The 20,643-nt window shown below is 37.4% G+C and overlaps 4 protein-coding genes and 2 non-coding genes across 6 annotated transcripts; 4 read left to right on the forward strand and 2 right to left on the reverse strand.

Annotated features, from left to right (window-relative positions):
• Positions 1-97: 97 nt before the first annotated feature.
• LOC144652180 (melanocyte-stimulating hormone receptor-like) lies at positions 98-1,558 on the forward strand. Its single transcript, XM_078512193.1, has one exon. The coding sequence runs from the start codon at positions 315-317 to the stop codon at positions 1,275-1,277; it is 963 nt and encodes a 320-aa protein (XP_078368319.1). The 5' UTR covers positions 98-314; the 3' UTR covers positions 1,278-1,558.
• A 1,525-nt stretch (positions 1,559-3,083) lies between these two features.
• Positions 3,084-3,155, reverse strand: Trnae-cuc (transfer RNA glutamic acid (anticodon CUC)). Its single transcript has one exon. It is a non-coding gene; the product is annotated as a tRNA-Glu (tRNA).
• A 1,861-nt stretch (positions 3,156-5,016) lies between these two features.
• Positions 5,017-6,873, forward strand: LOC144652181 (melanocyte-stimulating hormone receptor-like). The gene has a single exon (XM_078512194.1). It carries the CDS (start codon positions 5,371-5,373, stop codon positions 6,313-6,315), a length of 945 nt encoding a protein of 314 aa, XP_078368320.1. The 5' UTR covers positions 5,017-5,370; the 3' UTR covers positions 6,316-6,873.
• Positions 6,874-8,679: 1,806 nt separating this feature from the next.
• Positions 8,680-8,751, reverse strand: Trnae-cuc (transfer RNA glutamic acid (anticodon CUC)). The gene has a single exon. It is a non-coding gene; the product is annotated as a tRNA-Glu (tRNA).
• A 1,224-nt stretch (positions 8,752-9,975) lies between these two features.
• Positions 9,976-11,714, forward strand: LOC144649373 (uncharacterized). The gene is made up of 2 exons (XM_078508863.1): positions 9,976-10,244; positions 11,250-11,714. Exons 1-2 carry the CDS (start codon positions 10,200-10,202, stop codon positions 11,625-11,627), a joined length of 423 nt encoding a protein of 140 aa, XP_078364989.1. The 5' UTR covers positions 9,976-10,199; the 3' UTR covers positions 11,628-11,714.
• A 2,762-nt stretch (positions 11,715-14,476) lies between these two features.
• LOC144652182 (adenosine receptor A2a-like) lies at positions 14,477-15,896 on the forward strand. The gene has a single exon (XM_078512196.1). The coding sequence runs from the start codon at positions 14,552-14,554 to the stop codon at positions 15,503-15,505; it is 954 nt and encodes a 317-aa protein (XP_078368322.1). The 5' UTR covers positions 14,477-14,551; the 3' UTR covers positions 15,506-15,896.
• The last annotated feature ends 4,747 nt before the right edge of the window (positions 15,897-20,643 follow it).

The following is a 20,643-nucleotide window of genomic DNA, read 5'->3' on the forward strand; positions in this document are numbered from 1 at the left end:
CGTCATATCTTCTCTCGACGAATCGAGTTCGACGAAGGCAGTAATTATAAGTTCGATATCGATAATAACATTTATTAGTTATTTGACTGATTAATGGTGCATCATCATGACATCAAAGATAAGGTAAATCATTACTATTCATGCTCAGGATATCTTCACCGAAATAATGGCGGATGCCATGTCGACCGACCATTTCTATTTCTATCATGCGAAAATGGCAGGTATTATGAATAATATATGACTTAAATCAGTTGCAGCACTCAAAAAATTAACAAAAATATTCGGGTATAATACAGCGCCCTAGCCGGTAAATTATGAGCATCTTCAACATGAACAGTCCCAATGAAAGTCATCTGAGCTGCTATTTTCTGGATGTAAACTTGGAACAAACAAAACATACTTTTATAGCAAATATTATAACATGTATTCTAAATGTACTGTTTTCTTTGTTAACATCTACTGGAAATTTCATTATTCTCTATGTAATCTGGAAGAAACAAGAACTTCATTCGCCATCGTTCATCCTTTTGTTTTGCCTCGCAGTTTCGGATCTTGTCGTTGGACTAATTTGTCAGCCATGTTTCGTGGCTTATCACATTGCAGAATTCATGGATGACTTTAACACTGAATGTGTATTGAGAATTATTCAGAGCATATCCAGCTATGCTACAACTGGCGTGTCTTTGGCAATTTTAAGCGGAATCTCCATTGATCGTCTTCTTGCTTTAACCCTTCATTTGCGATATAACGTGGTTGTTACTGTTCCCAGAGTAAAAGCTATGGCCTTTGTCGTCTGGATAATATCAATAACTGTCGTTTTGGTGAGGCTTTGGATCAGTAAGTGGATTTATATTCCGGTAGTCATATTGCTGGTAACGTTTCTTGTTACTGCCATGAGCACCTTAAAGATATTTCAGATCGTTCGCAGACATCAGCGCCAGATATTCCAGCAACAACAGAGTGTTCAAAGAAGCACGGTAAACGTGCTTAAATGTAGAAAGTCTTCTGCAACTGTACTTTATGTTTATGGTTTGCTGTTAATTTGCTATATTCCTCTTTTAGTGACGTTATTCATGCATAATTCTACTGGGTATACAACAAGCGTAAAAATTGCATATGACTACGTGACAACTGTTGTTTTTATTAACTCCTTTTTAAATCCACTTGTGTACTGCTGGAGAATTGGAGAAATACGACGAGCTGTTAAGAATACGCTGTGGAAAAGCCACAATGAGGTCATCTCCCTGGAAAGCCGTAGATCAATGTCAATGCAATAACTGTGACTAATTTATGAAAGTTGTGTTTTGAGCAAGGATAAGAGCTGAACTTAACTGAGCCCTTTTCAACTTGGATACGAGATGACAAATAAATAACGAATCACGCCTGGTTGGTGAATTATAATCACTTCGTATCATTAAAAAACCCAATCGATTGGAATATATTTTTTTAATTATTAAATTCGATTTTAACTCAATTTAGAGATACTTCATTGATTTTTTTCGCATTTTGCATTAAAAACCAAATGTACATTTCAGCTTGATTTAATAAAGTGATTGTATGAAAAGGCCGGACTAAATTAGTCGAACGCTGTTCACTATTTAGGTTGATGACGAATTTACCGAAATAACCCTCACATTAGCTCCTCTGAAATTGTATATATTTTGAAGAAGTATGACAAACGATCCTGGTGAACGGGAAGATTCGAAAAAATATCCTTCGCTCGATTTCATCATTAAGGGTCAAACAAAGATGGCTTCATCAACCTTTAAAAAATGAACGAATAGGGAGCTCTTTGCTGACGTCATTGTTTACAATTTGCCTCTTTGCGTGTTATTATATATTGATAGACGATATTATCTTTTAAAAACCCAAAATTTCTGGGTGGCAAAAGCGCAAATGAGGCATACATTATTTGTAAAATTTTGCGTTTTCAAACCTGCGTCACAGAAAAGTATTTAATATATATATGTATGTCAGGGCTCAAATTAATGTTTTTTAACCGTCAGGTGCCATGCTCTTTCAATGATTAGAGCTAATATTTTTTGTAGTTCGATCAGAAACCTATTGAAGCGGTTATGATAAAGAGGCAAATATTGTAAACAAAGATTTTCCTGATGTAATGTATATGAAATGATTCATATCTGAACTGCGGATGTATATGAAAGTGATAAATGATCATCGCAGTGAATTTTCAGTTTAAGCAACGGAATGAAGAAGCCGGAAAAAATAAATCAGGGCAATCGACCTTGCTCCCAACGTGCGGCGTTAATAGCTTGGTAGCGGCATCGCACCGGTATCGCGGAGGTCACGGGTTCGAATCCCGTTGAAGCTTAATTTGGAAACTCACTGCGATGATCATTTATCCCTTTCAAAGATTTTCCTATTCACTTACGTTAACCTGCCAAGAATGTTGCATTGTGGTCTATCTCCAGTGAGAACAAAAGACAGCGAACAAATGTGGCAAGCATCACAGCAGGTATCGAGATTGCAATTTCATTCTAATTCAGATAGTTTTCTGGATTTCAGTGATTGGATGTTTCAGCAAAGCTCATAGCCTAAAATAGAAACAAGAATTGATGGTTAACTGAAGGATTTCATACTGTATTTTGAAAATGTTTTGATAAAATAATGATATCAGATGAAAGATGAACTCCAGGTTTAAACTTTACGCACAATTATTAACTAAAAAGATTAATGCTTCAACAAAGGATTTGATGACGATAATGATGATGATGATCGACGACGATGACGACGACGACGACGACGATGATGATGATAATGATGATGATGATGATGATAATGATGTTGCAATACGAGATCAACCTAAGGTTTCCTCTTCTTTACACTGTTATCTGGAATGATATTCAGAAAGCGGTGACAAAATATATTTTATTGTTAAAATATTTTGCAATATAAATTATTACTACAAAGTATTGCACTTGAAGAATTATAGTGGTGGATTCAAACTTTCGTAAAAAAAAACTTCCCTACAGTGCCATAGCTAGCCAAAAAGTAACGCCAGGCTTCTTCACGGAATACAATTAAGAAAAAGCCGAGATACTGAAAAGAAAAATGTTAGCAAATTCCCACTCCGGGAATCGAACCCGGGCCGCGGCGGTGAGAGCGCCGAATCCCAACCACTAGACCACGTGGGATTTGAATGTTTATATCCCTTTTTTCTGAGTAAAAAAAATTCTGATGTAGAAAACTGGATTTTTGGATTTTTTGGTAGAAAAGTGCCACAAAATAATAATAAACGAAAAGGGAACAAGGATGGTTACTTCTAAGGAAGATTAATAGGTGGATTGCAACTTACTACTGAAACTTAAGCTCAAGAACATTCACTACTGAGTTAAAAAATAACTGCATGAACTGTCGTTCAATTCAGACATTCTCTAGCTCAGAAGTGTTCTCTTTAGCGCCTGCCCGACGGAAAGAAGAACTAGGATCCATTCTGTGACAGAGCCTCTAGTGATCGGTGTTTGGTTGCATGAGAACCTTACTGATTGCGAATTTGGAAAAGATGAAAGTGTGAATAACTGGAAAACAACGTGATGATGAATTCAACCTGAGCACCAGTTTCCACAAGGCGAACCTGTTTTTTGCTGCAAAGAAAGGTATCGCCATCATGCGGTATGACAACTTCATCGATCAGGACAGTGGTCTTCTTGGCTACTGTGACCTAAACTCCTTTCACCGCAGATATGACGTCACTAGAAGAGATAAACAACTGGCTGAGCACACCAACTAAGAACTCGATACACATAAAGAGTGTTTATGATGCTTGACAGATTGAATAAATGAAGTCGTTTAGCATTTTATCGGTTCCACTGTTCAGTGTCCCAGTGTCCCACTGTTCAACTCTTCCAGTATTCCAGTGTACCGATATTTTATTGTTCCACTGTTATGTTCTGCTATTCTACTCACTTTGCCACTGTGTTCAACTTGCCTGTCTTACTTGAAAGCCAGTGTTTGAACAAGGAGACTTGTCAAGTGAAATATTGTCAGTGTGGTCATACAAAGAAGCAAATAAAACTTGCCATATGGAAAATTGTCATAGAAAACGTGCCCTTCCATTTGCCTTTACCAGCGAAGTTTTCGTTATTACAAACGAGCAAGCCAGTTCCTTTGTCACTTTTTATATTCAGGTTTTTCTTTGATAAGTTTTTCAACATCGTGTAAATTAATAAAAAAAGTTCCGTTAAAGGTACCATGACTGCACTGTTAAAGGCCAAAAAAGGATTGCTATTGCTCTAAGAACAGTTAAACAAATAAGAAATTGGGATTCTTTTTAGTAAATAACGAATTTTAGCTTATCATTATATATACAAATTTTTTTATCTAAATTAATTTCTTCTTTGTTAATTGAATTTACACTTTTTAATACTCTTTTTATTCTATAAGAATATTGTTTTCTGGACCCAGGCTGAATATTCTTATTTTTCTGCCGATTTTAGGCTGAAAATATTCTTATGAACATTCTTAGATAATAGCGTTTGACATTTCCGTTTTATGAACCGTTCATCGAACTGTCATAAGCATCGAACATTTGGATTTTTACGGTTCAGTTAATTAAAAACTTCTTTGATTGTATTGTTTTTACAAATTTCAACTCAAAATTATATTCTTTTCAAAATTTCAGCCTTGGGTTTATTTCTAAAATATTCTTTTAAATACGCAAATTTAAGCTTCGATATTCTTATAAACTGTATTCTTATAAAATAAAATAAAAAGAGTGAATTTATACTATTTTTTAAGCATACTTCTTAATTTATTCACACGAAATATTATTGCTGTTTCGAAGAACGCAAGAACTGAAAAAAGTTCCAACTCCTGTGTTAAAATAAAGTGTTTTACAATTTTGTTTTTGTAGGAAAACTAAATTAGTACATTTCATTATGTCTTGATAGGTTTTCCTTGCCAAGACACACACAAACATGCACGCTTTGTTCCATTGTGTATCTCCTTGCTGTTGCTGCAGTCATTTTTATTGACTTGGCGTTATTTAATTTAGCATCCCAACGGCCTCCTGTCAGTTGGGACAAATATTACAGATACCTCCATCAAACAGAGTTTGACGAAGGCAACAAGCACGAAATATCATTGCTCTGTCTTATTAATATAATGAAGCATAACTTAATTAAAAGTAACGTAAAAGTAAAGACATTGCCATTAACGGTCCAGCTATCCTAACTGCAAAGATAGCGGATGACAGGTCAACCGGCCTGTTCCGTCTTAATTAAATTTATCACAATTCGAATCAAATTAAATATGACGTTACTTCAGCTGCTACACCGAAAATTAACAAATAGCCTCGGGTTTAACCGTACCTGAACTGTACGTAGCAGGTCATTCGTGATCATATTCAACATGAACAGCACCAAGGAAAGTCGCCTGAGCTGCTCATTTCTGGATGTAAACTTGGAACAAACGAAAGACACTTTTATAGCAGGTGTTATAACCTGTATCCTTAATGCAGTGTTTTCTCTGTTGACATCTACTGGAAATTTTACTATTCTGTATGTCATCTGGAAGAAACAAGAGCTTCATTCGCCATCTTTCATTCTTCTGTTTTGCCTCGCAGCTTCGGATTTCGCTGTTGGAGTGATTTGTCAGCCATTCTTTGTGGCCTATCAAATCGCAGAACTCAAAGATAACTTTAACGTCTACTGTGTATTGAGAATTATTCAGAGCATATCTAGCTATGCTACAACTGGCGTGTCTTTGACAACTTTAAGCGTAATCTCCATTGATCGTCTTCTCGCTTTAACCCTTCATTTACGTTACAACGAGGTTGTCACTGCCCCCAGAATGATAGCTACTGCGTTTGTCGTCTGGATAGCATCAACTATTGTCGCTATAATAAGGTTTTGGATGAGCGAGTGGGTTTTTGTTCCGGCGGCATTAGTGTTGCTCACATTTCTTGTTATGGCCGTGAGCACCTCGAAAATATTTCAGATTGTTCGTAGACATCAGCGCCAGATATCTCATCAACAACAGAGTGTTCAAAGCAACACGGTAAACGTGCTCAAATGCAGAAAGTCTTCTGCAACTGTACTTTATATTTATGGTTTGCTACTGATCTTTTATCTTCCCCTTTGGGTGACAATTATCGTGTATAATTTTATTGAGTATACAGTAAGAGTGAAAATTGCCTATGAGTATGTTTCGACCGTCGTTTTTATTAACTCCTTTCTAAACCCACTTGTTTACTGCTGGAGAATTGGAGAAATACGACGAGCTGTAAAGAATGCACTGAGGAGAAACCAAAATGAGGCTATCTCTTTGGCAAGTGTATCAATGTCAAGACAATAATTGTATGACTGTCATTTAAGAAATTTGCGTTTTCTTTGTTTTGCGCAAGGAAAGAAGGAGTATATTTTTTTCTTGCGTTGAATACGAGATGATAAATAAGTAACGTTTGCATGGATTTAATCACTTTGTATTAATGGTATAACGTTTTTATGAATTTGTCTTATTTCAGTGACACTCCACCGAATTTTTGTTTTGATTTTTGTAGTATTTATTGTATGGATGTTGTGGACGTTTTAGTTTGATGAAACAAACAAATGTATAAAAAGGTCTGAAAATAAAGCGAGCACTGTTAACTATCTAAGTTGATTATGAATGAGCGAAAATAATCTGGAAAACTTTCTCAAACGATTAAGGTGAACGGAAAGATCCGAAATAATATTTTGCTCAGGATCTCATTATTCTTAAATAAGTGTTTAAGGCTAGCTAAATGTATTCACAATCCATTTTTTGGCCTTCGTTCATAAAGCAATTCATAAAGACTTTCACTCTAGCTCCACAAACAAACTGTAGCTACGTTGTAGTTGCAACCGCAGATCAGGAAACCGCCTCAACCCTATTTAATACCTTACTTAGCGCCATGCGAGACTGTAGTGATTTCAATGATTTTTGCTTGTGAAGTAAGAATTTTCTTATAGATCAAGCTTCTAAAGTTTTATCTTGAATTTCAGCAATTCTAGTATTTATATGTAAATTTTCGTAAATAAATGTGTTTAAACTTCAATCTATTAAGTTGTTTGTAAATATTCTTAGTTTGCAGGTGAGGAGGCACTTTACGTGGAAACCCTCATCATCAGATTGTTAGATATATCGGATGTTACGTTTCTTTTTGTTTTTACACTTTCCGTATTTTAGACCCTTTGGTTTAAAATTTCAATTCAGACGAAATGGTTTTTAAAACAGCTTTTCCAGCAGGCTATAGAATCTTGTCACAAAGGCTAAAATGTCAATGTAAGAACGTAAAAAAGGGACTGTATTCACAGGGACCGCGGAGGCCATTTTGAAGTGGTAGGGCTAAAAAGCTGGCTAAGACAAGCAAACATTAGGGGTCACTTTTCCGCTATTTATCATGTGAAAATTCATAGCGGAGCTCCCGCGCGCACAGAAGGCGCGACGAGCGAAGCATCCATAAGCAAATGGTTATCCATCGAGCCGAGAAATTTTTGGGGTCGCCGCCACCCCCGTACGTACGCACGGATTAGGCCTGGGGACGAGGAGGTTTCCCGCCCGTGGCTAAAGAAAAGAAAGGAAATTACAAACAGCAAATAAAGCTCACAGGGCAAGACAAAATGTAGATAACGGATAAAATTACTCAGCGACACTACACAGTAAAAGATCTGAGAGGCTTATTATCCAACTGCTCTATTTTGTTTGTCTTTTTTTAAGTGTGAGTGTATCGAAACCTCGATGCGCCTTTACGCCAAAAAATTTTAAGCTATCGTTCAATCGCTGCACGGTTAAATTTTAATTTTATTGGTCTCTGATCGCATTTTTCGTAGCCGTACAACGAGCAATTGACGTTATTTTCTATCGACTGGCTGATGTGGACGTTTCAGTTAGATCTCAACGAAGTTATAATAAGAAAACGCGGGAAATTTGTTGCACGATGTTTGCTGTGTAGGCTGAATGAAACCGCGAGTAAAAAGAGGAAGAAAAATTTTTCCACAAATTTTGTAATGAAAAAAAAGGGAGAAAAAAAAACAAGTACAGTTGTTTTCTGTTGTTTGCTGTTGAATCTGCGGCTGTCATCATCAAGAATATCATATCTTTAGCAAATGATTGTGTTAAAACGAACGAAGCTAAGCACTACATAGATCAAGTCCGCTGAAGAAAGTGACAGGACCCTGATGCAAGCTAGCAACCTCTACTGAATTGCTGAGCCTGATTTTATAACAGAAAATTCCGTGATGTTTTTACTTTCCGAACGCAGTTTCGATAGATTCCGCGTGGGCAAGGTTTAGTTTTTATCCATTAAGGTCATTTTTTAAATAAATGTGGAGCTCCGCTTTTAGGCTTGCCTATAGCTATATATAACATTATCATTTTCATGAGCCATAAAATATCAACCCAACCAAAAAAGTGGTAGGGCTATTGCCCTACCAGTCCCTCACCCTCCGCGGTCCCTGATTCAGCTGAAATTCGTTCATCGTTGTTTTAAGCCTGTCATTTTTTGCCAAATCTGAAGAATTCTTACACAGGAATGCAAAAAGTCTCCACACATCCTCGTGTCACGTGTCTAGACACGTGGTGACACGCAGGAAACGTGGCTGGTGGTGGATCGGACTTTACTTCAGGGAAAGCTGGTCTTCGCTGGCCACAATTATCACTGAGCTCCTCTCTTCGGTACTTACAAAATGATAAAAAAAATTCCCACGCCGGGAATCGAACCCGGGCCGCGGCGGTGAGAGCGCCGAATCCTAACCACTAGACCACGTGGGATATGGCTGTTGGAAGAGAATACTTCAAGGATAAGTCTAAAAATAAAGAATTTTTCAAAAAGTGTTGAAGTTTTCAAAAAATATTGTATTTAATTCATATATTGCTAGAAATAAAAGTGCCACGAGAAAGAAAAGTGCCAGAGAAAGAAAAAGGATGAACATCCGATTTCTAACATTGAAAGAGAAGAAAAAGAACTGATGATACGGAGAAGCTTTCTTATAGACAAATGCAAACTAAATTTCAAACGTTGCTGAATTTGGACTCAGACGACCAGGTACAAAGCAAATTAGCATTTAAAACCAACATTTGCCCTACTGTAGCTTCTCTTCTGTATTAAAAATCCATTTGAAATTAAGCGTGTGTCTTGCCGAATAAAAGAACCTCTTAATACCTCTTAATACCACTGTCCTTTTTGCAAACGCGAGGCGTAATTTGGTTACTTGCTTAATTTCAATAATAAATAATAATTTATTTTAGTGACGCTTAGTTTGAAGTTGACTAAATACTTCGAATAGACCACCCCGAGTTTTCTTAGTATTTTACAGAAACCTCCAATGAACAGTTCAATTTTTGCTTTGGTACATCTTCGCTTTTTGTTATTTTTTTTTTTTTTGTATTTTGCAACATAAACTTACTACTTGCTAAAAATGTTGAAAATGTAATAAGCGCCCATCATCGATTAAGCGCCCAACTCAAATAAGGGCCTATTCTAAAGGTGTCTTTAAAATGCGTCCAAGGCACTTAAAGGCGCTACGTCACGACCTGCGCATGTGCGAGATTTCATTCAGTTCTCGTTGAGTTTTAAAGCATCCGCCATCTTGAATTGGGAGGCGCGGTGGCCTAATGGTTAGCGCGCTCGCCTCCGAGTCGAACGGCCCGGGTTCGAGGACTGGCCGGGGCGCTGCGTTGTGTTCTTGGGCAAGACACTTTACTCTCACAGTGCCTCTCTCCACCCAGGTGTATAAATGGGTACCGGCGAACTTACTGCTGGGGGGTAACCCTGCGATGGACAAGCATCCCATCCAGGGGGGAGTAGCAATACTCCTAGTCGCTTAATGCTACGGAAACCGGGATAAGCTCCGGCCTGTATGGGCCACTAGGCTCGAAGCAGACTTTACCTTTACTTTTTGTTTATGTTTATGAAGTACTTTTCGTCGGTGCGATTTATTATATTTTAGAATCGAAATTATGGACGCAGATGAGGCAAGAGATGATGTGGCGGTAAGTTTCCTTCGATATCGATAAGGTGACAGACTCTAACTTGTGAAAATTTTCGTAGTTTTTCGGTATATGCTCGAACGTAACGGTCATTTATGATCTCCACTGTTCTTGTCCTTTAGGAAAATCGCATATCCTGTTCGTCCTGAAAAGCACTTGTTCGACAAAACAGACAGCAAATTCAAATCGCGGCTGCCCTTGCAAAACCTCAGGGACTACATGTTGTAACCATGCACTGCAGATGTGGATGGACAGCAAAGCCGTGTCGAAACAAGGTGAGATTGCGTTGAATTATGAACTTTATTTGGAGCAACTGCAGAATACCCCGCATTTCTAGCTACACTGTGCAGCCAGCTACTCGGCAACGCGTATACGCCGACAAAGTTTATTCATAGCTCTCGAAGTTTACTAGGAAAGTGGCTACGCGTCTACGCAGTCGAAATTTATTCGTAGCTCTCGAAGTTTGCCAGTTAAGTGGCTACGCGTCTACGCGTCTACGCAGTCGAAATTTATCCATAGCTCTCGAAGTTTACTAGGAAGTGGCTACGCGTCTACGCAGTCAAAATCTATTCATAGCTCTCGAAGTTTACTAGTAAAGTGGCTACGCGTCTACGCAGTCGAAATTTATTCATAACACTCGAAAATCACTCACGAACGTTTGTCTATGCCATCAAGCAAATAAAACTATTTGTAATGAACGTTTATTCGTTTGTCTCACGATAGAATCGCTTTGAGATGTTGATCGCGACGTTTCGACTGCAATACTGCTAGTCTTCATCAGGCGATGAGGTCGATTGTTTACGCGTCGCTATTTATGCACGTTGGTTCGCTGTGATTGGTGCATTTCGATCCTCATTATTATTCCGACTAACAGATGGTGTTCCCTCATAGGTCCGCTTTGTAGTTGAACGGCTGTTATGTGCTTTCTGATCGTAGGTATCCATGCTTCAGGAATTTCAATTCCACTATCTCTATTGATGTTATTAGAATGAAGTCTTATTTGGATAGCCTCTTTGACCCTGCGTGTGTATCGCCCTTCAAGGTTTGTGAAAGCATAACAGCCGTTCAACTACAAAGCAAACCTATGAGGGAACACCATCTGTTAGTCGGAATAATACACCAGAACATACTACATAATACACAGAATACACCATAATAACCATACAACATAATACACAGAATACACCTTGGACACAGCTGTAGCTCAATCCAAAATAAACCAATCGCACTGTATATAACCTCCACAAATTACTATATTTTATTTTTGCATGTTCTTTTAGGAATTCATTCATACACTTGATGAATCAATGGTCCGTAAGCTATGCATCAGAAGCCTTCGGAGGGGAATTGGTAGTATGAACTACATACACGGTCTCCTAATTATGGAAGATGACCTTGAGGATGAGTCATTGAATAGCAGTGACATAACCCCCACCCCTGGCACTTCAACAGAAGAGCAGCTTACTAACATGGAAGGAACTCCTGGCCCTATACCTCCTTCTGGGAGCAGCACAATACCGTGGTGCAAGTGTGTCATGTGCCAAATCATGCCGCAGGACATTGAAAATAAATGTTGCTCACAAAGGAGATGTGTTACCATACACAATAGGTTTAAGGACGTTTGCGCGAAAATCTTCCAACCTTGCAATTTTTCTTAACCCTATTCAGACCGGGGGGGGGGGGGGGGCTTTTGAGGCCCGCGCTGATTTTGAACTTTTATAACTTTTTTAAGATTTAACCAAACGCTGCCAAACTTTCTGAGTTTTCCTAACATTTATCTGGCAACAATTTGGAAGGGTTGGATGATGTGTCAGAAACTTAACATCACCATGGCAACGGCATTTTGACAGGCATGTTTTCCCAAAAATGTATATTTTGCGTGTTTCTGCTAATAAAAATCAACTTAAATGGAATTATTTCTACATTTTTACGGATTTAAAGCACATTTTTATTTAGTTGGAGTACTATGCAGTGATTTTGGGTGGTTTTCTGGCATTTTGGAAAATTTTTGAAATCCAAGATGGCGGATCCAAGATGGCGGCTGTTTTGACATCATGATGTAATTGTCACGTGATGTGACGTCACCATCTCACGTGACGTATACCAAAAGAAAGAGTTTCGGACATACAATACATCCTATAAGTTTCATGGTGATTGCTTAAATATTCTGGAAGTTACATAGGGGGGGGGGGGGGGGGGTTCACCACTGCTAGTTTACAAGTTACTTATGTCTGAAATGTAAAAAAAAATGGGGGTCACCGAATTCGTTTTCGAGATATGATATCTGAAAGAAGGCGCTCATTTGGAAAAAAATTGATTTCGTCACTCGATATGATCTCTGCGGCTTCTGGCAACAAAATATTTTGAATGAATTGATGCATGCCAACTTCCTTTGTCCCAATTTATTTCAGTGGGTCTATTGAACAAATGTATTTCACTTTTAAAGTCCCTTAGAGTAAACCTTGTCTCGTATTTTGACTGATTCGATCGCGCGCAGGAAGAGAAAATGGAAAAAAATTTCTAATATTCGAATTTGGCTCATTTTTTGTCAATCGGTAGAGATTTATCCCAAAAGGTTATTTATCCCGAAAAAAATGGGGGTCACCGACCGTTTAAGAGAGCAAACTGCAAGCGAAGTTTAATAACACAACGGCTACTCACCCAAAATGTGTTTGGAAAGATTTCTCAGCACGCGCGCTCATGCATGACGTGGCATGACGTTGCGACATGAATTACGTGCACAGTAAGGATACACATAAACAATTAGCGCGAACGTCCTTAATAAGGTATTTTGGCAAGTTTGTCGAGCCACGCCCAAAGTTGTTCCAGTTTTGATGGAAACATAGCCCAAACAACATGTACCCTTGGGACGACCACGTACTGTAGAGTAGCGCCGTCATTTTTGACGCGAGACTGTGGGGCATGCTACGAAGCAAGCACAACCAAATCTTGGTAAAGTTTCCAGGACAAAAAAGAAAACAAAAGGCTGGGAACGAGAACGTTGTTCGGTTTGATGCAAAGTGGTCGATGATTGTGTTAAGGAAGTGGTAATTTTTTTTTTTAAATGTAAGCACGTACAGCAGTTACTGTTTTCCTTGCCATGCGAGTCTGACAAGTTTTATTTGCTCGTGTATACTTATTTAAAAAGTTCCCATGAGATATTTCTCTTATTTTCCCTTGATATTGTTTATAGATGAATATCCCGTCAAACGAGGGTCCTACAAACTAGAAAGATTTCGTAACTATCCTTGACTGATCCTTGTCAAGTCGCGCACCCAAGCACGTTTGCTAAGCAAAAAGGTTTTTTTGATTGAACAGGGAGAGTAAAAAAAAAACCAAATGCTTGTAATATTTTGTTGCTTTACAAGCGTAAGTGCGTGAAACCTGTCACATAAAAACTTGTCAAAAAAACGCCTCTTACGTACGTAGGTAGCTTATAGACTTAATTGGCGATAAGTCTCTAGGCAGACATTTCATGATAAAGATAAATTAAATCTTGACCGACAGACCGGCTAACCGTGCAGATTTTGTTACGCCATAAACCAGAATTTTTTACGTCATTGTGTACATTTTTGATTTCCTCAATTCGGTTTCGGCAGATAGTTTTGTAGTTTTCTATTGATTTTGTAGTTTTGCTTTATTTCTCTTTAGTGTAACATCACGACTTTTGTGTTCGATGTTTTAAAACCTTAATTTTTTTGTGTGTCCATATAATAATTAAGATAAGCAAAAAATACCTGTATGGTAGAGTGTACGTTTGTTGTGTTGCTGTAAGGATTTGATCGGAGAAAAGACCGAGACATAATACAATTCAAGAGAATTTCTTTCCCAACATACATGTAAGTGATATTTCGATTCAAATTCAAATAAAGTTCATTATTTATGCTTCAAAGGTGTACGATCGTCCCGCCGATTGAACAGAGAGGAAGTTGGCTAAATTTAGGTGTGCAAATTTCACCTGTGAAACAAAATAGAACTGTTTTTGCTTTCGAAAACAACTGTAGCGTTTATTTGAATTAAAGTTTTGTCGATAAAACCTTCTTTGCCCTTTTTTTGTCTGTTTATTAAAAGTTTTCGCTAAGTAAAACGTGTGCAAACACGACAAATTTGCATACGGAAGATGAAATTTGACCTGTACAGGCTATTTGCGGTTGCTAATTAAAATTAAAGCTTTATTTAGCCCATTTTCATTTTCAATTTTGTTGTTGGGCTAAAACTTGACATGCAATAATATTTTTTTGCCGAAAATAGTTCATTTTACCATTTTAGTTCGGAGCCCACTTTCAGCCACACTATGTATTTACTGCGCATGTATACCACCGAAGATAAAAATGTGTCTGCTATTTCCGCTCATGGTTCAATCGAGTGTACTCACTGTAGAGATAAGGGATGACAAGCTGCCCTCGATAATAATTTCTTCTCACGAACAAGTAAACAACTACTACAGCTCCGTCTCGTTTACCAATCACCGAATGTGGCAGTCAAAATTAAAGTACGTGCATTGAGTCAGCTGCAGCGCCTGAAATTAACACCAAATATATTTAGCTGGATAGTCACCAAGTAATAGCTAGTCATCTTAAACATGAACAGAACCAACGAAAGTAATGTGAGCTGCTATTTTCTGGATGTAAACTTGGAACAAACTAAGAATACCTTTATCGCAAATATTCTAACATGCATTCTAAATGCAGTGTTTTCTCTGTTAACATCTACTGGAAATTTTATTATTCTGTATGTCATCTGGAAGAGACAAGAACTTCATTCGCCATCTTTTATCCTTCTGTTTTGCCTCGCAGTTTCCGATTTTGTTGTTGGAGTGATTTGTCAGCCCTTTTTCGTGGCCTTTCACATTGCGGAAATCACGAATAACTTTCAAGCTTACTGCGCCTTGAGAATTATTCAGAGCATATCTAGCTATGCTACAACTGGCGTGTCTTTGGCAACTCTAAGCGGAATCTCCATTGATCGTCTTCTCGCTTTAACCCTTCATCTACGATATAACATGATTGTTACTGTTCCCAGAATAATAGCTACTGCTGTTGTGGTCTGGATAATATCAACTAGTGTTGTTATTTTAAGGTTTCGGGTAGACAAGTGGATTTTCGTTCCTGTAGTTATATTACTGCTAACATTTCTTGTTACGGCCATGAGCACCTTGAAGATATTTCAGGTTGTTCGGAGACATCAGCGCCAGATATACCAGCAACAACAGAGTGTTCATGGAACCATGGTAAACGCCCTCAAATGTAGAAAATCTTCTATAACTGTGCTTTATGTTTATGGTTTGTTATTAGTTTTTTATCTTCCTCTTTTTCTGACAATCTCTGTAAGGACATTTACTGGGTACACAACAAACGTGAAAGTTGCCAATGACTATGTTACAACTATTGTTTTTATTAACTCCTTTTTAAATCCATTTGTATACTGCTGGAGAATTGGAGAGATACGACAAGCTGTTAAAAATACGCTGAGAAAAACACACAATGAGGTTATCACCGCTATGGAGAGTCCATTTAGATCTGAATCAAGGCTATAATTTTGGTTCTGCAATTTGATAGAATGGGACGGTGTTAAACATGGAAAGGGTTTGAAGCAGTATTTATTAATATTTTATTAATATTTTTTTATTGTAAAGCGCCATGAGCAATTAGTGGATTTTGGCGCTATAAAAATACTTTTTATTATTATTTATTATTAATTTATCATTCCTAGCCAATTGTCTGTGCGTACCCTTAACTGTTGTGTTGAAGTTTGTCAGTCCTTCCCCTCCCTTTTTTTCCTTTTCAAATAACCAGTATTTCATACAATGGATGTCGTGTTAAAATGTCAGTGGAAGAATCAAGCTTAATTAAATTAAATTTTGTGAACGCACGCTGTCAATCAGTTATTGCTATTTCAAAATGCCTATTCTCTCTTCGCATGTTTCCCATTACCAAAGGTTGTCTCAAATGTCATTTTTTTATGCATTTAACGTTTTTGCCTTCAAAAGAGCATATCTATTTAATGTAAAATGCATGTGATCTTAGTCTTAACCGCGGTCAAACGCACAGGCAGCTTTGCTTCCTATTTCGGGGAATTTCGTTCATCTTAAGTGAAAGTATGAGCAAGGATCGATAAAATAGTTGCTACGGGTAAACATTTTCCCATTTCCACAGGTAAACGAGTCTTTTTACTTTTTAAATGTTCCGCATCCGAACCAAAGTGCTTTGACAAAATGGCTCTGACAAGTCCTCATGTCGCTATTTTCAACACGTAGAACTTTTTTAGTAAAGCTCAAAAAAAACCAATCTTTATGCTGTGAAAATTAAAACCTTATCTTTAATGTACTTTTCTTGTTTTTTGCATATTTCTGTCGTTTGACCGCGGTCGAATCTTAGTCATCCTATTTTGTTGATTAACTAGCTATAGTTTCCAGCAAAGCAATTGGCTTTAGTCCTTTGTATAGCCGGTGTGTCCTTGTTCAGGCAGTTTTATTGTACAATTTTACTATGTTATATCTCAAGGAGCTTTAATTAATTTTTGTCAACTGACGTCAGCCAAAAATTGCTATTTTTAAATGCTTTTTTCTCCTCAGAAGTTCCCAAGGCCAAAGGTTGTCTCAAATTTTATTTTTTTGTCTTGAATTTAACGTTTTTTGCCATAAAAAGAGGTTATCTATTTACTGTGAAATATAGCATTAGGCTTTTAGAAAATCAGCTCGTCAATTTTGAGGTTCATGAACTGCCAGTTTATCTACTTTTTTAATTGCCTTATTCAGTGCGTTAAATTGTTTCTAATAATTAAATTTGAAAACCCTTCCTTGTCTCCCTTGAAAATCAGTATTGACAAAATTTGTTGAATTAGCTGTCTTTTTACATTACCGTTTTAGCATAGTAAAATTTTATAAAAATAACCTTCGTAAAGTTATTTACACATAGACTCGATGCAGATAATTGCACTCTCTCGGCTGTCAGGCAGAACGGTTTTGATTTGAAGACGGCTTGAGGCTGAGATATTATTTTTTATCTTAAAAAGAGAGTACATTACGGTTTTTCAGGAAGTCACTCTAAAACGTATTTACATTACACGGACGTGAACGTCTCGGAAAAGTGCAATTTGTACCAGCACGTATTTGCCATTTTCACAACAAACGGAAAAGAAAAGTTAAAAATTAAAAGAAAAGTTCTTTGGGAAATTTATGGCACTTTTGAAGTTATATTAAATGTAAATACTTTTAAGAAAGGTTCCTGTGAAAGAACGGTGTAGTGGATTCAAACTATTCTAGCGATTCCATAACCGAACTTGACATTGCTACTGTCAAAATTAGTTTGTTTAGTTGTCCTTTGACTGCAATTTATAACTATATTTTGGCATATTAATCAAAATTAAATAAACACCTTAATCAAAATTTCTATTAAAAAATTAAAATACATATCATTTATATAATGAGCTTCCAAATGGATACGACATACACAATCAACCAAACAACACACGAGTTTTTTTTTGCCCGCTTATCATAATGTCCAAAATAATATTTTTACCATGAGCATGACTGACCTATCGATTAGTTTTCAGCCTCTAACAATGTGATAATTTGTAATAGCAGCAGAGACAGCAGCAGATTAAAAATGCTGTTTAAATTTAAAGTTGTTCATCTGCTGTACTAATTTATTTCAGATTTAGAACATGAAAATTCTAGTGTGATGGGATTGATCGTAAACCTTCGACAACAGGATCTGTTTCTTTTATATCGGAAGGTTGTCACTTAATACTGAGTTATCCGATATGAACTGTGAAAATGAATTGAGACGACAATGTTATTTTAGGCTTCTTGATCAAATGATCGTTATTGAAAATTGCAGATATAAATCGAATATTACCTACATCAACTTCAGAGCCCAAAATTAAAAGATAAGTGTAACATTCCTTGGTGACAGCTCAACAGGGACAGGACCCAAATCAACTAAGCCGATCCTATCTTGACCTAACTTGTAGCAAACGATGGGTACCTTTATTGCTAGTATTCTAACATGTCTTATAAAAAATGGGAATTAAAAAGGGAATTTACGGTGGTATCTTCCACATATTGGCTCTTCTTGGTCCCACTGATTCCAGATCGAATTGGAATTCGGAAGTGTTAGTTTTTGTTGAGGAAGGAAAACTGGAGAACCCGGAGAAAAACCCTCAGAGCAAGGACAAAACCACAACAAATTAAACTCAACCCACATATGACACCGGGTCCTTGAATCGAACTATAGCCACATTGGTGGAAGGTGAGCGCTTTCCCCAAGGCGCCATCCCTGCTCCCCCAAAGTGCAATGTTTTGTCTCATGTCATTGAGTCAGTGTACGGGTAATTTGGCATTTATTACGTTATATTGTTTTTAATAATTGAATCTGAAAAATCCTTTCTCGCCTCTCTTGATCTTCGGTATTGACAAAAGTTGTTGGATTAGCTGTTTTTTTTTACATTAATGTTTTGGCATATTAAAACTAAATAAACGACTTTGTTAAATTTATTTACAAATAAACTCGCTGCAGATAGTTGCACTCTTTCGTCTGTCAAGCATTCTAAAAATACTGATGTTCTTTTTTTATTTTAAGAAGAGGGAGCATGACAGTTTTGCAGTGGATCACTCCAAAAGGTAATGCATTGTTTTCCCTGATAACCATGAGTCAAACATGTACGAGTTTGGGTAATAAACGTATACTGGGAAAGCATATTACAGATCAGATTTGATTGGCCAACAATCCGAAACGAGTACTCTTTGCATGCTTAAAAAAACTAGTTGTCGATAATTGCATTTCCGTAGCAAAGACTTGTTGTCGACAACTGTTTGATATCGACAACTAAAATAGTTCTTCTCTTGAAAAGAAAAACTGTTAAGTTGTTGATAGACTAGTTTTTTTAGAGTTTGGTATGCTTTACACATTCACAATGCGCATTTATTTTGCCTTTTGTGCCAGTAATTTCATCAGGAAAATGACAGTATGGTAAATATATTTTTTCTACATTTGGTTTGATATTTGAGGCGTGTGACTCTCGCCTTAAGACAGAGAGGAAGTATTGTCTCAATATAAATATGTAATGATTTCACCCACGAAAGAAAATTGCAGGGAATTTTGTAGCGTTTATCTGACGAATTTTTGTCTGCAAAGGCTTTTTGTCTTTTGTATCTGTTTATTCAAAGGTTTTGCTAAGTAAAACGAGCTGCGCAAACATGACAAATTTGCATACGCAACTAGAACTTTAGCGCGGTGTTTTAGCAGTTCCAATTTGTTGTTTGGTGAGTAATAGTTGACATGAAATCATCTGTAAATTTTTTTCTTCCAAAGAACATTTTACTATTCTAGTTTAAAGCTTTGCGGCCTATTAAAAACGTTCTGAGAAAATAAAATTATGCTATGTTTTGTTGTTAATTTTATGTATGTTCTGCGCATGCTTGCTGACGGAGATACCCGTTTCTTCGTTCTCATTTAATAGACGGGCACAGGCCGCTAGCTGTCGACGCCCGTCTTATGCTTTCGGGCAAGGATTTTGTTTTTCCAGGAAGGGAATTTAAGGTTATGTACCGTATTTATTCGATGAAACGCCGCCCTCGAATAAACGCCGCATTTTAGAGCAGAAATATTAATAAACGCCGCCCTCGAATAAACGCCGCATCACGATGCGTTTTTTTTTAAATTATAGACTCAAAAAGCAAATGCAGTGAAATATCAAGTTTGAGCAAGCCTAAAATAATTATTTTCCTTGATTTTTTTCCTTGATGGTAACAATGTTTTAAGGTATTGAAAATGGCTTTTGAGACAAGTACTACAACGTGTTCCTGTTTTTGCCTATGAATTTTAAATAAACGCAGCCCTCGTATAAACGCCGCCCTCGAATGCACTGGAATCGCGAAAGATTCAATAAACGCCGCTCTTTTTTTGAATAAATACGGTATTCTCATTGGCGTACTAGCCTGCGGGGCATCTTTTATCGGCCGCTTGGAATTGCCTTATATATTGAAGGGAGAATGGGACAGGGGATTTAAATAAATTGTTTTTCTAGGTATGGACTTTCTACGTCACCCATTTTGATTGGCTTACCAGGGATTATCTGTCATCAGCTACTAGAGGAGGCAGGGAGGATGGTGCAGAGGGATTTTAACCGCGTAATACGCATTTTTATAAGCGTTTTACTTAACATGTAACAAGAAATCCTCGCTTAGACCAAAAAGTAAAATTTAGTCGGGTAGTAGGGAAGGACTTTTCAACAATTAGACTACGAGCCTGAGTTTTCTATGAGCAAATAGTCAACGAGGCGCAGCTGAGTTGATTATCGCTCATAGAAAACAAGGGCGAGTAGTCTAATTGTTTTAGTAGAAACTCTAAAGGATTGCAGTCCAAAACCTACTATATTGTGCACCCTGAAGACAAAAATCAAGAAAATTTATCGCTTAAGGCTGGTTCTCATATGATCGCTTCGATCGTCTCAGTCGCCTCTGTCGCTTCAAATAGTTTGCTTGCGATTGGGGCGATCATATGAGAACATTACAGAGACGTCTGCGACGATCGGGGCGATCACGATCGCTATATCAATCGCCCGTGTTCTATCCGGGCGATCGGTCGCAGACCGCGGCGATCGCGAACGATTATATGAGAACTACTGCCACAAAGGGAGACGATCGAAGCGATCCAAACTGTCCCATGGTGC

The sequence above is a fragment of the Oculina patagonica genome, chromosome 4 (assembly GCF_052425735.1).
Source record: "Oculina patagonica isolate OP01 chromosome 4, crgOcupat, whole genome shotgun sequence".
NCBI lineage: Eukaryota > Metazoa > Cnidaria > Anthozoa > Scleractinia > Oculinidae > Oculina > Oculina patagonica.

Excerpts from the sequence above, each read along its gene's own strand:
- LOC144652180 (XM_078512193.1), top strand. The coding sequence starts at position 315 with ATGAGCATCTTCAACATGAACAGTCCCAATGAAAGTCATCTGAGCTGC.
- LOC144652181 (XM_078512194.1), top strand. The coding sequence starts at position 5,371 with ATGAACAGCACCAAGGAAAGTCGCCTGAGCTGCTCATTTCTGGATGTA.
- LOC144649373 (XM_078508863.1), top strand. The coding sequence starts at position 10,200 with ATGCACTGCAGATGTGGATGGACAGCAAAGCCGTGTCGAAACAAG. Across the intron at positions 10,245-11,249 it reads CAAAGCCGTGTCGAAACAAG|GAATTCATTCATACACTTGA; the intron begins GTGAGATTGCGT and ends ATGTTCTTTTAG.
- LOC144652182 (XM_078512196.1), top strand. The coding sequence starts at position 14,552 with ATGAACAGAACCAACGAAAGTAATGTGAGCTGCTATTTTCTGGATGTA.